At 37.3% G+C, this 21,112-nt stretch overlaps 1 protein-coding gene across 1 annotated transcript in view; it reads right to left on the bottom strand.

The window, feature by feature from the left end:
* The window catches only part of LOC113074096 (SNF-related serine/threonine-protein kinase), a 60,317-nt gene extending 40,204 nt beyond the window's left edge, over positions 1-20,113 (bottom strand). Inside the window, exons 1-2 of the mRNA XM_026246819.1 lie at positions 20,055-20,113; positions 3,714-4,431 (exon numbers count right to left, since the gene is read on the bottom strand). Of these exons, the coding sequence (XP_026102604.1) occupies positions 3,714-4,302 (589 nt within the window). The 5' untranslated portion in view covers positions 4,303-4,431; positions 20,055-20,113. The remainder of the gene's footprint in view (positions 1-3,713; positions 4,432-20,054) is intronic.
* Between the last annotated feature and the right edge of the window lie 999 nt (positions 20,114-21,112).

Here is a 21,112-nt window from a genome sequence, read left to right as displayed (position 1 = left end):
GATCCGGAACGAGCGCTGTGTGAACAAAAGCCAGATCTAATTCCGTATCGAAGTGATGACGCGCGTTATCGCGCGACTCTTTTACCGGCTGTTTTGAAGGAAGATCAACATTCGCGACGAAAACATATGTGCAAACTGTAATAAAGCAGAGATCAGTTAGTTCCTCACTTTCCGCGCTGACGCAGAGATCGTTTGCTTGCTTCAGTTAAAGTATAACGTGCCAAGCGTTGTCGACTCGTACATTACATGTCACGCGCTGATGTCACGTGTCGTTACGGGATCTTCACGGGTTGTGTGTGAAAGCATGCACATATACCGGGTCATCACTGGCAGTGTGAAAGTGCCAAATCTAGCGACCAGGGAACAATTACAGGAACACTTTACCCCTGTATTTGCCGGAATGGCAGTGTGAAAGGGGCTATAGTGATCACTGTAAGATCTCATCTCTCAATTTTCGTATTTTCCAGACTATAAAGCCCTATTCGGACGGGACTAGTTTTACTGGGGGTCGTTAGAGAAATCTGTGTTTCACAGACGTACTTGGTGATTTTAATCCTGTCCGAATCTGCCACGTCTGTGTTTTTCTCACACAACCTCTGTGATAATTCCAGAGCAAATTACCTACTGTTTTTCAGCAAACTCAGTGATCCTCTGAGAAAACTAATCCCGTCCGAATGCGAATGTCTGTGATTGCCGGTGATATTTTATTTCACAACGCATTTCCTTGTGTGTTTTGGCCAACGTGAATTACCGTAGATGCTCTTACCGCGCGGATGTTTGATATATTTGCTTAGCGGCAAATAAATAATAATAAAAAAAATAAAATCAAGAGCAAGATCGCATAAACTGTTAATACCGGCAATTGTAATATCAGCATCGGGTAAGATTACTCACGTTCATTTATGTACTCAGTTACATAATGTTTTAATTACATTTAATAAACAAAAATTAAAAAAAAAAAAAAGGAAAACAAGTTAAACTAAAGGAACCACACATTAACATAGTTTTGTTATACTAGCCATTTAGTATTTATTGTGTAATAATACTAAGGCAATCATTCTGAATGAATGCAATGCACGCATACAGAGCGCGTGATCTCTGTGATGCCCAGATGCACAAATCAGACCCTCCCACCTCTGTGATAAACACGGAGATGTTAGTCCCGTCCGAATTGGTACATGAAAATCACAGACGTCAGGTGGTAAGAATCAAACTCAAACGTAGTTTAGAAAACTAGTCCCGTCCAAATAGTGCTTAAGTCGCACTTTTTTTAATAGTTTGGCTGGTCCTGTGACTTGTCAGGTGCGACTTTATCAACATTTATTTGACATGAACCAAGAGAAATGAACTAAGAGACATGAACCAAGAGAAAACATTACCGTGTACAGCCCACGAGAGGGCGCTCTATGCTGCTCAGTGCTCCTGTAGTCTACACTGAAAACATGTAGACAGTAATGTTTTCTATTGGTTCTAAATAAATGCGACTTATAGTCCAGTGCGACTTATTTATGTTTCTTTCCTCATCATGACGTATTTTTGGACTGATGCGACTTATACTCAGGTGTGACTTAGGGCTGCACGATTCTGGATAAATTGAGAATCATGATTTTTTGATCTCATATAGAGATCACGATTCTCCTACGATTCTTTATTATTATTATTACTATTAACATTATCATTATCACAAGTATATAAATTAATTCTTTTATTTTGCAAGGATTCTTTAAATTGATCAAGTGTGACAAAGACATTTATAACAAAATATTTCTATTACACACAATTATTGTTCTTCTGAACTTTCTATCAAAGAAACCTGAAAAAAATCTACTCATCTGTTTTCAACATAATAATAATAATAATAATAATAATGTTTTTTTTTGAATGGCAAAACAGCATATTAGAATGATTTCTGAAGATCATGTGACACTGAAGACTGGAGTAATGATGCTGAAAATACAGCTGCACACCACAGAAATAAATTACATTTTAAAATACATTCAAGTGAAAGCAGTTATTTTAAATGGTAAAAATATTTCAAAACTTTACTGTTTTTGCTGTACTTTGGATCAGATAAATATAGTTTGGTGAGCAGAAGAGACTTTAAAAAAACATTACACATCTTATGGTTCAAAAACTTTTGACTGGTAGTGTATATATAATATATTTAAAACCCCAGTTTTTTTAATATTAGAATGATGAAAAAGTTGTTTAGATCACTGATTCAATGACTCACTCATAAACCTACTACACTTGTTTCATTTCTGGATGAATCAGCGTTTTTGAACGATTCTCTTGAATGAAAAATTAATTCATTGACAAATAAATTAAGACACTTGTCGCCACCTATTGGTGAAACAATGCAATCGACACAAACGTTATTTAAAGCGCAGTACTTTCAAAAGGGGATTTGTTATATTTTGATCGCTGCCATATAGACATCAATGTTTATATTTAAACTATAAACTTTATCCCAGTATTTCTGTGATAATATAAATGACTGTAAGACAGATATAATACTGTGTAGTTGAAAAGACTGTTTGTGAAGATGTTTCTTAACCAAACATGGTAAGAGCTCGCTCTGTGTCAGCGGCAGTGCGCACGGATTTGAATGATCCGGTAAGACTTTGTCAAAGGTTTAACAGACTTGGGGAATCGTTGTCTTTTAGAAATGAGATCGAGAGGGTGTCTGAATCGAGATCGCGATCTTTTAACGATTAATCGTGCAGCTCTAGTGTGACTTATAGTCCGAAAAATACGGTACAGAGCTCTTACTGATTTTTCATTAGGGGTGGGAGAAAAAATTTATTCTCCGATGCATCGCGATTCTCTCTTCAACGATTCTGAATCGATTCTAAACATTTCAGAATCGATTCTGAGCTTGTTTATTTTTCCCACATATGGCATGTATGCGCGCTAAAGACGTGGGTGGCTTCAATGCAAAGAATTTGCACTGTGAGATACGTGCAAATCGCTTGACAATCTGTGCTTCCACCCACCATGTTTTATTTTAGACATGCTTTAATTCATGCCATTTGGAATGCAGTACTATTAGATGCATGAAGCTCTTGCACTAACAGACTTTAACGTGCGTTTTGTGTTTGTTGTCCTGAAGCTCAATCGCAGCTGCGGTTAAATGAACTTTAATTTTCGAATACTTTTATATGAAATTGATGTACACACAGTTATATTTTCAGAGCAGGACAAAACATCTGATATAGTGGGCCTCTGAATCGTAATCAAATCGAATCGTGAGATACCCATGGATTCTCACCCCTATTTTTCATTAGATGTCAGTCTGTAACCCAAAATTTGCCAGAACTTTGTCTGAGGTGCATTTCTGATTTTATCCTGCTTGCCTTAGTCATCAACAATTTTACTGGCTCCAGCAGAAAACAAAATATAATGTCATTTTAATCAATTTAAGTTATATTTATTATAGTTTTAAGTTCAGTTAATGATTATTTTATGCAAAATAAAATAAAAAAATGTTTAATGGTTTTAGTTAACAATAATAACTGTGATGGTGGTTTCTTCAAACAACCTTTATGCACATTATGGCAAACAACATCCTTAAAACATGACAAAATCACTATAATCCTTAAACTGTTTTTCAAGAAACTAAAATAATGAGGAAATAAAATGTGCATAGGCATTTATTAATTTTGAAAGAATTACTGAACCGAGTTACTATCCAGAGTTACAAACACACTTACCCACAGCAGGTGCATCATACTCATCTCCCAGCAGGATCTCAGGGGCAGAATAAGCCAGCGAGCCACAGCTGGTGGTCAGCTTCTTTCCCGGCTGAAACTTATTACTGAAGCCAAAGTCGGTGAGCTTGACCAGGCCCTGTTTCTCAAAGAACACCACATTCTCTGGCTTCAGGTCACGGTGAACCACATGCAACCGGTGACAGTAAGAGATGGCGTGCACGATCTGGGCGAAATATTTCTTGGCCAGCTCTTCTTTCAGTCCCTCCTCATGCTTCATGATGTAATCAAACATGTCACCACCATCGCCGAGCTCCAGGATCAGGTAGAGTTTTGTCTGCGTGTCGATGACCTCGTAGAGCCGAACAATGTTGGGATGCTGGACCAGTTTCATACAACGGACCTCCTGGAACAGGTGACCAGTCGCGACCGTGTCGAGCTTAGTTTTGTCAATCACCTTGACTGCCACTTTTTCACCAGTGAAGACGTGACGCGCTAGTTTGACCACAGCGAAATGGCCACGGCCGAGCGTCTTGTCCAGGTCATATAGTCCAGCGATTTTTCCGTCATATCCGCGCTTGATTCCCGCCATGATTGCTGGTCCTCCGGTGGGATGGAGGGGGGAGTGGCCCCTGGAGGAGGGGTGGGGGTTAAACCGGAGGGAAAATCCAGCTCACTTCAGCACATTGGCTGGTAATGGCAATCCCATGGTGGCAGGTTCCTGTTAATAAGAGATACACAAGTACAAAAATTATTCATAAGAACGCAAACAGTTGTAAATTCATAACAGGCACAATTTTCGCATAATAATGTTTGTGATCTTGCATGCTGACACCACATAGAAGACCTTAAAGCTCTGTGTGACCCAATGGTTTGCCCAGTGCCATTACATTAACCAATTTTAGCCCATGGGCTACCAAAATTGCTGGAGGTTCCAACACTCTTTTTCCACCCGTAAATATAGATGCACCGATACTGGTATCAGGCCGATACTGATATCGGCCCAATACTAAGCTCCTGTAGTCGTAGTCGTTAAAATGCCCGATACCAAATGCAGATACCACACAGCATGTGTTAGGTGCCATATAAAGACAAAGAAACAGACAACAGGACAACAGACAGCAGAATGGAATTATTAGAGATTATTGTCTACGTGGGATATCAATGCAATGAATATAAATGTTAAACATTTAGTATTAACGCCTGTATAGCTGAAGTGTGCGAGCTGATAAAAGCACGCTGAATGGATTGAGCACGATGCGGCGGAGATGGGCGAGCTGGTCGAGTGAATATACAGTTCATCACTGGAAAGTTTGTAGTTCGGTCGGATGTGTCAAAAACAAGTACCATATTTTTCGGACTATGAGTTGCACCTAAGTATAAGTCACATCAGTCTAAAATACTTCAAGAACCAAGAGAAAACATTACCGTGTACAGCCGCGGGAGGGTGCTCTATGTTTTCAGTGGTAGGCTTACAGGAGCACTGAGCAGCATAGAGTGCCCTCTCATGGCTGTACATGGTAATGTTTTCTCTTGGTCCATTTCTCTTGGTTCATGTCAAATTGATTTTGATCAATAAGTCGCACCTGACTAGAAGTCACAAGACCAGCCAAACTATGAAAAAAAGTGTGACTTATAGTCCGGAAAATAAGGTAAGTAAAACAATGCACAAGTTACTTAACGTTACAGAGAGAGATCGCATGAGAGAGAGAGCGCGAGCATGCTCGCACACTTCTGTTGCATGATCTTTGATAAACTAAATCTAACTAAATCATATAAAAAAGAAAATTTATAGGGACATTCACTAAACAATTTATTTTCAACCTTAGGCATACATGTAAAGTGAATCTAGCAGTCTGTGTGTAATGCGCTAGGCAGTACGTTACTACTGTCCCTCTCATTCTGCAACTGTACAATATATATTTCTACTTGTGAAAAAAAAAAAATCACAGGAAACTTATAACGAGTGGTTCCCTGCATTATTACTGCAAAGCACGTCATTAAAGTACTAAGTCGCTGCAATGGAGCAGTTTGATGAACCATTGAGCCAAAACATGAACAAAGAAAGTAACAAAAACTTGTAAAATATATAGGGATGCATCGATCCGATACTCGGGATCGGTATCGGCTCCAATCCAGACATTTACTGCGGATCGGGTATTGGACAGACGAGACCGATACAAATCCAATATTGTGCACATACTATTCTGTGTTATTGTTGAGCCACATGGAAGGCACAAAAACATTATAAAGCACTAAAACAGTTTCAAGAAAATATTTCAAGTGTTCTAAAGCTGTTCAATGGTTCAATATGAGGTACAGATTAATACAGTAGTCATTAAATTCAAGTTCACATAAACTCTTCACTCCGCTGCAGCTGTCTGTCATCCTCCATTCAAACTGCGTTCGGTTACAGTCAAAACAATGAAACTCTCTTCAAGAGCGCACAGTAACTGAGGTTTAAAACTGTTCAAAGAAAAGGCTCATTAAACTAATGCATAGATTTAATACACTACGTATCAATATCTCTTCCCTTTGTACAAGTGAAGTCTGGTTCACGAACGAATCGTTTGATTTGAACGGTTCTTCTTAGTAAACCGTTTGAACGCCTTCACCAAGTAGGACTGAATCATTTAAACTGGTTCATTAATCCACAATTTATTTACTTTTTTTTAATGTGGACAACACTCCCTCGGAGTTGAAATAAACCAACATCATGGAATAATTAATTTACTTAAACAGTACACTGACTGAAATGTTGTGAAGAGAGAACTGAAGATGAACACGAGCCAAGCAGCTTTCTATGTGGGCTCGGAGGGCTGTGCAGCCTGCACACTGTGACTCCGTGTTGTTTCAAGCTCATCATTCTGCTTTGGGATGCGCATAAGTGCTCTGTGATGGTCTATATTGGCGCCTTCAGTATTATAATATTTTCTGCTAAAACAAAGATTATTAATAGTATTTCTTTTTCTGCTCCATCTATGATACGTTGCTGCCTTTATTACTGTGCTAGAGTTTTTAAAGAAATGTCTTTTAGATTTCTATATAAATGTATATAATTGTTTTTTCAATAATGTATTTTACAACAATACAAAGAGCAATTTCTAACATCTTACCAGATTTTTTGCTGCTGAATTATGTACCAACCTAGTTTATAATAATATGCGTGTATTGTTTATGAATATATATTTTCTTATTTGTTATTTTTCAGTCAAATGAAGTTTTAAAAAGTAAAAAACTGACCGCCACAAATAGATTTTCCAAATGTGCTGACTTCATTGAATAAACATGAGCACTGCACATTTCAAAATCAAAAACCAGTGCAGGTGTTTTTATATCACTGTATTTCAGAAGGAAACTGACTGTAAATTATTGATTTCATTTTCATTTCTTCTTGCATGTAACGCTTCATAAGGCAGCGTTACCGGAGAAACCTCTCCCCAGCTCTTAAAGCGCCTCCTGCTGGCAAAAAAATTAATTTACATATATATGTATGGGGTGGGGGAGTGCCGCCAGGGATAGATTGTAAGGCTGTGGGAAACACGGAGTTCATTTATGTAAGTGCGGATAGCAAAATAAAGTAAACTATGACAAATTATACCCCAAAATTATTCAAACAGTGGACTACCAGTAAAACTGATACACATTTGGGACCAAAAATGATACAGACCAAGTCTGGGGAAAAAATTGAAGTTCAGGTTCGCATGAACCTAGATGACAGCATGCCCAGAACACTACAGGCAGTCATCAAGGCTAAGGGTTGCCCAACTAAGAATTGAAATACTGTCATACTAACAGCTGTCTGAATAATTTTTGGTTGATTGTAATCTATAACATACCTTTCTATCAAAGTTACTTAACATTACCAATAGGACTGTCACGATAGTCAATAAATCAATTAATCGCACAATAAAAAAAAAAGAGCTTGATCATATTTTTGGGCCGCAATAATTTATTTTTGTAATTTGTATTTAAAACTATGTAGCATGTCATGATGTGGGGTTAGTCTGGAGCGCAGCCTTTGGACAGCTCGCAACAGAAAACACCTTCTCCGATGGTACAGATGTCCCAGGAATAAAGAGATAACACCTCACTAGAGTGGCCAGCTTTGGGAAGTGCCTTTCATTTGCTTGTGGATGTTTGCATCTCAAGTGATATTGCATTGTACTTGCACTTATGTTACTGCTTTATTTTAATACCGCGTGCGGTGTGTGTGTGAAAAGCTGAGATGTTTTAACTAGATGCATTGCGGACGGGCCTGGGAAAAATGAGCGCGTCTCTTCCATTATGAGCATGCATACCTCAATTTAAATAACGAACTTGAGCGCCCAAAAGACGCGATATGTAAACGGCCCCTTCATCGGTCAAAATGTTTACTTTCAGTTAATAGTTAAACGGTCAATATGAGCATCCCTAACTGGCATATAAACATAATATAACATACAAACATACAAATTAATTAATTTTAAAGGGGGGGTGAAATGCTATTTCATGCATACTGAGTTTTTTACACTGTTAAAGTGTTGGATTCCCATGCTAAACATGGACAAAGTTTCAAAAATTAAGTTGTATGTTTGAAGGAGTATTTTTGTTCCCAAAATACTCCTTCCGGTTTGTCACAAGTTTCGGAAAGTTTTTTTCGAGTATGGCCTGTGTGACGTTAGATGGAGCGGAATTTCCTTATATGGGTCCTGAGGGCACGTCTGCCAGAAGAGCGCGCGCTCCCGTATAGCGAGGCTGAGCACAGACATTTCACTGATCAGAGCGATTCTCTGATCAGAGCGAGAGCGTCGCGAAAATTCACAAAAGAAGTGTGTTTTTGGTTGCCAGGGCAAGACAACCCTGCACAGATTACCAAAAAAAAAACAGCATTAAGGGACCAGTGGATGGAGTTTATTTTTACAGAGCATCAACGAAGTTGTGCAAGTGTTTTTGTTTGTTCCCTGCATTTCGAAGACGCTTGTTTTACAAACAAGGCCCAGTTTGACGACGGATTTGCGTATCGTTTATTTCTTAAGGATGATGCAATCCCAACGAAAAAGGGTCAGGATCGTGTGTTGGAACCACAGGCGGTGAGTAAAACTGCTTAAAATATCTCTGCCTCCTTGTTAGTGCGTCCCCTCCCATGCCGGAGACCCCGGTTCGAGCCCCGCTCGGAGCGAGTCGTTGTTGCTGCTGCTCTCGTTCAGTTTCAGCCTCGGGATCTGATTCTGGATCATAAATAAACGGCTGAATCTGACTGTAAGCCATGGTTTGTTTTGGATGATGGTTTTTTCCTCATGATAATGTCACAGCTTCCACATGCTCTCAACGCAAAAGCCTACTGGTGCTCGTGATTCTTTAGCTCCGCCCACACGTCACGCCTCCAGCCGGTCATGTTTTTCCGGGAAAAATCGGTACAGACTATCTTTCTCTTATGAATATAATAAAACTAAAGACTTTTTGGAGTTATGAAGGATGCAGTACTACTCTACTGAAGATTAACAGGATATTGAGTGAAAACGAGCATTTCACCCCCCCTTTAAGCCACACAAAGTCAACATGTTGGTATTTCTTGCTCGGAATCTGCCATAAAATAAAATAAACGTTTATTGATCCAGTGTTAATTTTGACACGAAATTTTAATTTAGTTTTAGCCTTAGTCTTTTGACTATAATTCTTTTTAGTTTTAGTCAAGTTTTAGTCATCTGATTTGTTTTAATTTTAGTCTTATTTTAGTCGACTAAAATTGCTTGGTATTTTAGTCGACTAAAATTGCTTGGTATTTTAGTCGACTAAAATAAGACTAAAATCAATAACAGATTTACTAGACATTTTTTTACAGCTGGTATAGGAAACAAACTTAACCAAAATATATAAAACACAAATTCAACTTTATTTCAACACAACTGTGTCTTTATTTCGATTCAAAAGCTTTTATGCAGCAACAAACACTGTCATGATAATGTAAACAATAACTAGCTGCCAATTGACCATCAATAAAAGAAAAATAATGTTAGGTCCAGGACCTTAAAGCTTACAGCTGAGCTGAACAATAAGTGCATACATTTAAAGTAAATATTTAATAAGTTGGCAGCTAGGTGGATAAAAAAAGTAACAAGATTTTATAAGGTATTCATTTGTCTAGCAATATTGTATGTTTTAAATACTACATTATTACATTTATTGATTTGTATGTATAATGATAGGATGTGAACATTCATGTTTCACATGACTAATATAGAAATATTTGTGATATTGTCAACAAGTAGAACATTATAAAATATACTAAACATTAGTATTAATCAAATGTATTTATCATGATATTACGTATTAGTATTGTGCTCGCATCTAATTTGAAGAAGGGGCTATTTTACAGTACTTTTCAGTTCGTAATATTTAATGCTACAACATCTACGCACTGCACTATTCCAATTTTGCTTAGCTCAATAAACAAAAGAACATCGTTATAAAATTACATTTGAGAAAATGTCCGGGTGGCTCGTCTGTAAATGTATTTTCAAATTGGTTGTGTTCTTGCCACGAATGAGCGCTCTGCGTGCTTTACACTTTGTTTTGTTTTGTTCGTCGTCAAACGTGAAGTGAGCTGTGGACATTTTGTCGCTCTTTTAGACAGTAGGGACTTTAAGCAACAGCTGCGAATGGAACGGCTACAGCGACCGGAAGTTTGCCGTCACACCGCTGTAGCCAAGAACGTAAAAGTCACTAAGCAACGGTAAAACAGAACAGCGCAACGCAGCATTAATTCATTTATTGAGATCCAAAAAAATATATAATTTAAAAAAGCAGGAGAAGGATTGCTTTTGGCGTTAAATGACAATCTTTTGTCAGAAGAGGAGTTTTTAATATTGTATGATGTAAATAAGTCTAAAAACATAACATTTATTTACCTAACCTCTCACGTTGTAGCGACTCTGGCAAATCAGCTGTTCTCCCGTAGTAGACCGTTAAATTAGAACGTCACAAAGTAGCAGTTAAATTCGCGCAGGCGCAATACAACGCCAGAATGGCGTTGCCGTTCCACCAGAGGCTGTTGCTTAAAGTCCCTATCACGTCTTCGAATGCCGACTTCCCGGGAGCTCATAAAAACTGAAAACCTTCGCTTCACGTCTCAATAAGTCAGGCTCTGATTGGTTCTCTTCTCTCATGCAGTCTGTTCTTTTTTGCCGGTTCTTTTGCTCATTCCTCGCATCTCTCCCGTCTGCTGATTTGATTTTCGTCACAGTCTATTTTCGTCTCGTCCTTTATTCGTTGACGATAATGTCAATCAATTTAGTCATAGTTTTAGTCTCCATCAGTGCCTTCTATTTTAGTTTTCGTTTCGTTTTCGTCGGCAAAAATATATTCGTGACGAAAATAATGACGAAAATATTTAGTCAACGAAATTAACACTGTATTGATCTTTGAAAAGGTGTTACTGCGTTATTATGTCATTTATCATTATATTAGTTGAAACTGGTTTTAGAATGACAATATTATTGTTTAATGTGATAATTTATTGGACCATTTATCGTCCAGCAATTTTTTTTATTGTGACAGGCCTAATTGCCAAGATGAATATGTTCTGACACAGTTTAACTATGAGTTCCTGTCATATTTTATTACCATCTTCTAAACTATAGAGAATAAACTGTGATAATGTGAAATGTTAAATGTGTCTGAATAAATTTTTATTTGACTGTATCTATTTAATATATTAAGTCAACCAGCTAATATTATACATATTATTTTGGATTCTGTACCCAATATAAAAAAAAAATACAAATGCAATAAAAATATCTGTATAGATATTACTCTGTATCGGCAAATACCAAAAAATAAGAGTATCGGTATCGGGCGAGTACTGGAAAAAGTGGTATCAATGCATCCCTAATCTCAATAAATTTTAGTTTTAATGCACACAAACTGAAGTAGTTTAAGTCTTCGGTTCTTTTAATAGTGATGATTTTGGCTCAAATTTAACAAAAACCCATCAATCTCAACAAATTAAAATACTTAAGACCAATAAAAAAAATTATAAAAAAAAAAAAACATTTTTAGTGAATTGTTTGCCTTCTGGAAAGTATGTTAATTTACTGTATATGTACTCAATACTTGGTAAGGGCTCCTTTTGCTTTAATTACTGCCTCAATTTTAATTTGTTAACATAGTGAATTAATGGTTTTTTGTTAAATGTGAGCCAAAATCACCACAATTATAAACAACTTCAGTCTGTGTGCATTGAATTTAATACACACGTTTCACAATTTGAGTTGAATTACTGAAGTAAATGAACTTTTTCCGTGCAATTCTAATTTATTGAGATGCACCTGTATTGTGGTAAACATAGAATTTATCTATTTATTAATGTTATTTAAAGCAACTGACCAATAAAAAGAAAACTTTAAAATTTAATTTTTAGGCCTTTAAAGGAAGCTGCAAAAAGATGATTCACTATTCTCAGAGAGAATATACAAATACAATAATATATACACTCCTGAACAAAATCTTAAGACCAGGGGATGCTTGCAAATTTTACACATTTCGCACTAGTGGATCATAACCGGGTTGTAAGTGCTGCTTCAAAATGCCAAAAGAAGAAACAGGAGGAAGAGATAAAAAATAGAGAGAAGGCAGTTTATTGAAAACTGCATTTAAGGTCAAACAGGCTGTTCATCAGCTGATCAAAAGTTTAAGACCATAGCCATAAAAAGGTCAAATCTGCACAAAAATATGGCTTTCATGTCATTGTTTTTCAAGCAGTCATACTGTCAAGATCTCCTGATGGCAAAGGCAAAAAGGCTTTCTCTTTTTGAACGTGGCAGGATTGTTGAGCTGCACAAGCAAGTTCTCACACAACGCGCCATCGCTGCCGAGGTTGGACGCAGTAAGACAGTCATTTTACATTTCTTAAAAAATCCTGAGAGTTATGGGACAAAAAAGTCAAGTGGTAGACCCAAAAAGATTTCACCTGCACTGAGCCGCAGGATCCGACGGGTTGTCCGTGAAGACACAGGTCGATCCTCGACCCAAATTAAGGCCCTTACTGATGCTGACTGCAGTCCAATAACCATAAGACGTCATCTGCTAGAGAAGGGCTTCAAGAACAAAAAACGTCTTCAAAGGCCACGTCTCCTCCCACGACACAAACTTGCCCTTTTGGAATTTGCAAGGGAGCACCAAACATGGGACATTGAAAGGTGGAAGAAAGTTTTATTCTCTGACGAGAAAAAATTTAACCTGGATGGTCCTGATGGTTTCCAACGTTACTGGCATGACAAGGAGATCCCACCTGAGATGTTTTCTACGCGGCACAGTGGAGGAGGCTCCATCATGATCTGGGGTGCTTTTTCCTTCAATGGGAAAATGGAGCTTCAGGTTGTGCAGGGGCGTCAAACGGCGACTGGCTATGTGGATCTGTTGCAGCGGGCATCCCTCTTGACCGAGGGGCCCCGTCTGTGTGGTAATGACTGGGACTTTCAACAGGACAACGCTGCAATTCACAACGCCCGCCTGACAAAGGACTTCTTCCAGGAGAATAACGTTGCTCTTTTGGACCATCCTGCGTGTTCCCCTGATCTAAATCCCATTGAGAACATTTGGGGATGTATGGCAAGGGAAGTTTACAAAAACGGACGTCAGTTCCAGACCGAGGATGCCCATTCGTGAAGCCATCTTCACCACATGGACCAACGTTCCCACCAGCCTCCTGGAAACAGTCACATCAAGCATGCCGAAACGAGTGTTTGAAGTGATCAACAAGAACGGTGGGGCTACTCACTACTGAGTCCTTTTTTGACACTTTTAGTTTTGTTGTGAGTTTATTTTTGGGCAATGGTCTTAAATTTTTGATCAGCTGATGAACAGCCTGTTTGACTTTAAATGCAGTTTTCAATAAATTGCCTACTCTCTATTTTTTGTCTCTTGATCCTGTTTTTTCTTTTGGCATTTTGAAGCAGCAATTACAACCCGGTTATGATCCACTAGTGCAAAATGTGTAAAACTTGTGATGCATCCCATGGCCTTAAGATTTTGTTCAGGAGTGTATATATATATCAAATCAAATGTGTATTACCAAATAGTAGATTGCACTGTATATCAGAGTTCTCCCATCATGCCAAGCAGCCACAGAGTGCTTCCACTGCCACAAGCCTTCAACATGGACCATCATAGATTTGCATTGATTTCCTCTCGTTAGTGAATAAATAAAAGCCACAAGTCTGCCAAGTAAGCTGGTGCTCCAGAGGAGAGGCTGCCTCCTAAAAGGGCTGATTCAATTTTAGTGGCATTAACTTCAGGCCAGTGCTGGAGATGTCTGCCATGAAAGCTACATGATTTTTACATGTTCATACCATCTTATTTATTCTCCATATCTCCAAAAATCATGTAACATATCAGAAAAAGATGAAGTATAAAATGAATGAGATTACCTAAACGCAAAATTATTATAATACAGCACTGGATTTAAAATTTTATGAAGGAAATTTGATAGGTTCTTACATTCAAAATTGATGAAAGCTGCTGAGTTTGATGAGTGCTTTTTAGCAAGTTTGATTTTATAGTTTGTTGCTAGTCCATTCTGAATTATATGAAATTCTGCATCCTATATATGACTTTTTTTCCCCCAAGTGTCAGATTTATAATCGCTTTGACTAAGGGTTGTGACGTTGATGAAATTTTTACCACCAATTAATCGACATGTGAAAACACCGGTAATAAGGGTATTTAAGGGGGGTCTTAAATATATATAAAACCAGTTCATCAGCAAATCAACTATACACCTAAACAAAAGAAATCAGCAAAATAATTGAAAACAATAATTAATTTGTATATATATATATATATATATATATATTAGTTCACACCAAATTTTTTCAGCTGTTTTCATCAGGAATCATTACTGCGTTTCCACTGTCAGGCTTAAACCGGGCATGCTAGTGCGTGCCATGGCCAGTCGCGTTTCCACTGTCACTTCCGTGGCTTGATCGTGCCTCGTCGGGGCTTCCTTTTTTGGCCCGACGAAAACCTTGGGCCAAAGCGGGCCAGCTGGGGCTAGAGGAGGGATTCTGAACAAAGGCGGGGTTTCTCCGTGTTTGGAAAGAGTCTGCGCTGCGGATAATTTCAGAAAGATAACAGCTACAACACCAGTATTGAAGACTTTTTCAAATAAGTTGAGCTCAATACTCACTCTTAGTCAGCAGCGAGTGTTTGAATTAAATCGATCCTATGTGGATTATAATCAATAAACAAGGCAGAAATAAGCGATGTAAAAAAAAAAAAAAATAAGCGACTATGCACGCTAAACATTAACGTTACCATAGTAAACATGTTAAATGCAACCACTTGGATAAATCAGACGTCAGCTTCTTATTCTCTATCACAATTGTGTATTTATTTAGTAACATTTTATCAGTCGTCTTGTCTGAGAGTTTAGCTCCATGTAGCATAGCCTTATCATCAAAATATAATAGCCTAATTTTTTTTATTCAGGAGCTTTTATAAAAATAGAGAGTCTGTGCTGCTGATCATTTCAGAAAGTTGAGCTCAAAACTTACTTTCAGTCAGCAGGAGTCTTTGCAATAACTTGATCTGATGTGAATTATAATCACCATACAAGGCAGAAATATTTATAAATTATGCAAAAGACTGTGACCTCTAAACTTTAACATTACCACAGTAAACATGGTAAATATGACCGCTTAAAGAAATCAGATGTCAGCTTCTTATTCTCCATCACAATCGTGTAATTTTTTTGTAACTTTTTTTATCTGTCATAAGTCTTGTCTCGAGAGTTTAGCTCTACGTTCTCTATCATAGAAATATAATAATGTTTTATGTTCTTTTATAAAAATAGAGATATTATCATTCATTCTAAATGTGACGTACAGGCTACTGCTACAAATAAACAGAAACAGACTCAACTGAAGCGTTAAAAATAAATAAATAAAATATAAATACATTTATTTCTGTGTGATTAATTTTGAGTCCTGATAAATTAATTCATTATGATCAACTGTATCACGTATTATATAGTAAAACACAGATGCTTTTGAATTTAAATATTTAACAAAGCATGCAAACAAACAGCCGCTTTTATCATGTTCGTATTGTGATCGCGCTATTTCCAGTGTCTTATTTCTTAGTTTTCTGATAACTTCTCTTTGTTGCTGAAATGATGGGGTTTCATGACGTTGTTCTGAGAGGCGTGTAAAGGGTGTGTTTTAGTTACACGCAGCGTACTTCATTCCCTGACTGTGGAAACGCTGCGCTATTCTGGCCTTTGTGCTACTGGCCCGAGGCTATTAGCCCCGTCCAGCCCGTTTTAAGCCCTGGCTCGTACTGGCCTGACAGTGGAAATTTACACAAAATTAAAAGGAATGGTTCACACAAAATTGAAAATTCCATAATTTACTCACCAGGGTGAGTAAGTTATGACAGAATTTTCATTTCTGGGTGAACTTTACATTTAATACCTAAAGTTAAGGGTTCATTCAGATCCCTAACCTGAAGAATGAGAAGCAGCAATATGCTTGCCTTAGCAAAAACCATTAATTAGCCTGCAAGGTCCATTAATTTTCCATAGTGCTTTCAAAGTACACAAATAATAGCTTGGTTCATTAACAACGAACGCTACAGGTCACTACACCAGCTTTTGTTCAGCCAAAAGAAAATGTCATAAAGCAGAGCTTGTAGTGGTTTAAGAGGAGCAATCGTTCAAGGATTTATCATTGTTCAGCCCCTTGCACAAGTCATTATGTTGTCATCTCATAAACAGATGATTATTTCTAATATTAATACTAAAGCACACATTGGAGTGGTGATACTTTCTAAGGATAATATCAGTATGCATTTATACATTTTTGGATGTCTTCCAAACAAGGGGACCCAGATGGTCCAAACCCTGCTGTACATAAGCAAATGATTAACACAAACAGCATTTCAGATTTCAGCTTGCCTTTTGAGCAGCCTACAGCTAAGTCTATCAATTCTATCTCAGAGCAATGCCTAACACTAGCCCGCCACCGATTACCACACACAATCCTAATTGATTCAAATGACCCCAGTGGCAGAATCAACCCCTACCCTGAGTGTAAAAATCTGAATACATTTACCGCCCTTTCACGATTACACAACTCCACCTTTTTGGAAAATTCTTGATAAAGGATATCAGCCAACAATCTGCCAGCGAATTACTGTTCACTGCCAGGAATGTACTGGAACTGTTGTGTAATATTTAAGTCACTCTCATTACACAGGTAAGAAGCCTGACACATTAAATAATGGTTGGAAAGGTATTTAGTGATTGACTGTTTGAACCTTTACACAACCACAATTAGGGGTGCAATGCATCATACAGGTGCTTCTCAATGAATTAGAATGTTGTGGAAAAGTTCATTTATAAAGGATTTATTTACGCATTCAAACAATTTTAACTTGCATGCCAATTTCTCTGCGCTCAGCCGATGCCACACAATTTATGCTTGTTACTTTGCACTTTTTGCTAGAAAATGTTTATTTACTATGTACTCAGGTTTTTTTTTTTAAGGTATCTAGCATTTTGATACTTAATTTCCATGATCTAAATATTCTTTAAAATGTAAAGTTTGTTGTCATTTGGAAGTGTGTAGGCCTTCTTGCATTATTATGATTATATATTAAGTGGCATAAAATGGCCTTTAAAAACGACTATTATTGCTTATCGCAATTATTTCTGGGACAATATATTGCACAACAAAAAGTTGTTATCGTGACAGGCCTAGCTATGTTTCCATCCACCTGTTTTTATGCACATTTTGGATTATTGCATTAAAAAGATAACGGATGGAAACGCCAAGATGCGCATACATTGTAAGAATGTGCATAAATAAACTTGTGCGCACAACTGAGTAGGATAAATTTTTTTATCCTATAAGAAAAAAAATGTGCATAAACTATGATGGAAACACATATACCGAATAAATTCTGAATATGAATGAATTAATGAATAAATTCATTGAGCAAAGTTAAGTGACTTTGAGCTATGAGATGGGATAATTTGATTAACCAACAGACCGATCTCGTTCACAGCATCTTTATGTTGTTTAGGTCGTTCTGAAATGCCCTGAGGAAAGTCTGTCTTCAAAGTATTACTGTATATTTACCGTCTTAGATGACTGCATTCCCAAACAGCAGACACCCACCTCTAAAAGCAATAACTGAATTTATTGTGTTACATCTGCTCTCTGAAGTGCAAGTCATTTATTACATATGAAAATTATTATATTCAGTGGCTTCTCCGAGTTTTCTTAGAGATAGTTAGTGCTAATTTATCAGGAAGTGACGATTTTGTTCTCTTTGAGAATTTTATGAGATATTATATCTATAATGAAATGCTAATCGCCATGATCACCGCTTAGAATACAATGAAATATTGTGCCTTAATTATTCTGTGTAAGAAGCCACATCATCTCACAGAATGATTTATTTTAAACACTCGACTGACAATATGACAATAGTTATTAAATGTGGTATTTTCACATGCTCTCAGATGGAGCATCATTTACTACAAAGAGCCGTAGTTCCCTGAGACATCTATTTTATAATCCTATCATTATATTGTTTGTGATTATGAACATGATTTTGCATAGCTTGTCAGAAAACTATGGCTCTGTGTAGTAAATGCTGCTCCACCTGAAAGCAGGTAATGGAGATTTACTACTAATCACAGAACAGGCTTTACTGACAAAAAGTGCATGACAATCGCGATTAATCGCATTCGATTAATCGTGTAGCCCTAGTTCTGTGCATAAGTTAAATTTGCATCTTTGGATGGAAACATAGCTAATGAGATCTTTACAACAGTACAGCAAACAACTTTAAAAAATGCATCTAAATATGATGTCATTCTATATCTTCCAATAATATCTTAGAAAGATTATACTTAAATGCATATGTCCAAAGCGCTGTACTTTTAATTGTGAAGCGCAAAACACAATAAATTACAATGATCATTGAGAGATCTCAATAATCTGTTGCATCACATTTCATACTCTTTTCTAAAATTAAGATTTTTCTAAATAATCAATCAAACCTAACTTGTTTCAGTCAAGTAAATGTTCATCTTAATATATTACTAACAATATAAACGTTCTTGTTTACTTCATTAAAAAAAATAAAAAGCAAAAAGATGCAACCAGAAGATGGACATTTTTTGAATTATACTAAAAGGCCTTTTACTTTCGAAAAACTTTATCAATCAAGAGGGAAAAAAGGCATGTACAACAGGTTTTTCAGCAAAGTTCTGATCATGTTGATAATTTAGAGGCCTCACATGTGTCATATATGATAGTCAGCTTTGTAAAGTAAAAGCACTCAAATAGTTCTCTGTTTTACATCAATAGATCAAAGGATGGTTATGTCTTAACATCACATTTTTTCTCATCACAAATTAAGACAGCCCTGACAAATCAACATGATCAGCTGACCAGCAGTTACATGCCTGGTTTTACCTTTCAGGGTGTGTAACACGATTACAGTACACTAAGCTGAAGGAACATGTTCCACACCTTACAAATACCAGCGTGACATGAGATATATTGATCAGGCTTCAACACTATCTTCTGATCTTCTGAACTCTCACTTGCTTCTGCAATTGAGCATGAAAAGGACTGATGAGGAATTAAACCTCTGAGTCATGTCTTCAAGGCTCCCAAGAAACCATCTAGCCTTTTGAAATTCAGTTAATTAAAGCCTTTATTATTCATCATGCTGTTTGACAAAAGGAAACCTGCAAACACAAACAATCAGCAACAGATCAGTAATGTGATCACAGCCTTTAATACTGAGAGCATCAAACCACAGCTACCAAGACTGACAAAGCTCATCAGAAGCAAGCATGCAAAACCACATCCAGCTTCTTAATGTGATGCAAGTAACCAATCATTCTATAACCAGCGTAGTTTAAGCCCACCATCGTGAAGCATTGTGCATTGTGAAGCATCAATGCTAAAAAAAAAACACATGTACAAAGAGAGAAAAGCATCCATGTCTTGTGATGATTGTGGACACATCAATGTGAAAGCAGACCTGATATTCCCATGCATGTCAGGCCTGACCTGTCCCATACGCTCCTCATGAGCTCCATACATCCCATACAGAGAAAGAGCACATAAAAATAGCTAACTGGCTGCAGACCATGATGATCAGATCGACTGGAACAAGGCCAACCCAGCATCATGTGCCCCCAAAAGAGCATGCATACAGCTGTCAAATCACATTAAAATAACTGGATGCTGTTTAACGCACGTTTATTGTGTCTTAACCAGATGCTAACCGGCTAACCATGTTAGCATTCTAACGCACTATCACACAAAGCTTTGGACTTACCGCTCGCTTCGGCGAACATTAAAACCACTTGATACTCCTAAATGTACCGGCGGCTGTAGTTTCCGAGGACGGCTGAGTGTGAGCCATCCCTGCGCGTGTGTGTGTGCGAGAGAAGCGAGAGGTTAGTACTGATCAGTCTGTGTAAACGCTGCTGGTGGAAGTGCGACTCTCAGCGCTCTCCGCCCTGAAACAGTAAACTGCTCGGATACATTTTGTGACGGAATTGCACTAGAATCATAACATCAGCAGGGGCGATATGTGGCCATAAACTAAAGCTCTTTAGTTGACAGATGTGAAATTCCTTCAAAATTCATCCTCCTCCATATTCCTTCGATAATAGGAGCACCCCCAGTGATAGTTAAACAGCTGGGGGTCTCCCAAGTGGTGGAGAGGTAACCATAGCAACTGGAGCACTTCCACGCGGGGACGAACTTCAGCATTTTGAGTGTGGAATAATACACCGAAATAATAACCTGCAAAAAAAAAAATTTCTGAGGAATCTCAAGACGCAACCCGTGTTTACAGATTTCTTAGAAATATCAACATATTATTTAATACAATGTATGCATGGTTGACTCCTATTATTTTAATATTATACACAAACGATTGTCAGTATTACTGCGCTCTCTCTTTATATTCAGACCAGGAATTCGGATTTTGTATGATGTTATTTGTTGGCGAATAGTTAGGATGGAGATGAAATATAGATCTGAATGTTTCAAAAACTAAAATTAGATGATTCATCAGTTCTGATAAGAAAAAAAAAGAAAATAAATCCTGAAAAGAAATGTGTTCGACTGACAAAAAAAATAAGTCCCTTATTGATAAAATGTTAATTTCATTAAGAAGAAGAAAAAAAGAAAGATACGTTTAATATACGGTGACAAGTATTTGCCCCAATCATTGGTAACTGTTAACGGTGCGGAAATAGTTAGTTCGGTTTCAAACTTGTCATCTTTTCTAGGTTTTAAGTGTATTTCTAATTTAGACAACCGCCATTCTTGTTCGTCACTGAACGATTATTCATATATTGGATTCATATTTCTATTTTTCTTCTT

This window comes from Carassius auratus, unplaced genomic scaffold (genome assembly GCF_003368295.1).
Source record: "Carassius auratus strain Wakin unplaced genomic scaffold, ASM336829v1 scaf_tig00013661, whole genome shotgun sequence".
Taxonomy (NCBI): domain Eukaryota; kingdom Metazoa; phylum Chordata; class Actinopteri; order Cypriniformes; family Cyprinidae; genus Carassius; species Carassius auratus.
The sequence above is the reverse complement of the archived record's forward strand: the minus strand, read 5'-3'. Positions and strand labels throughout refer to the sequence as shown.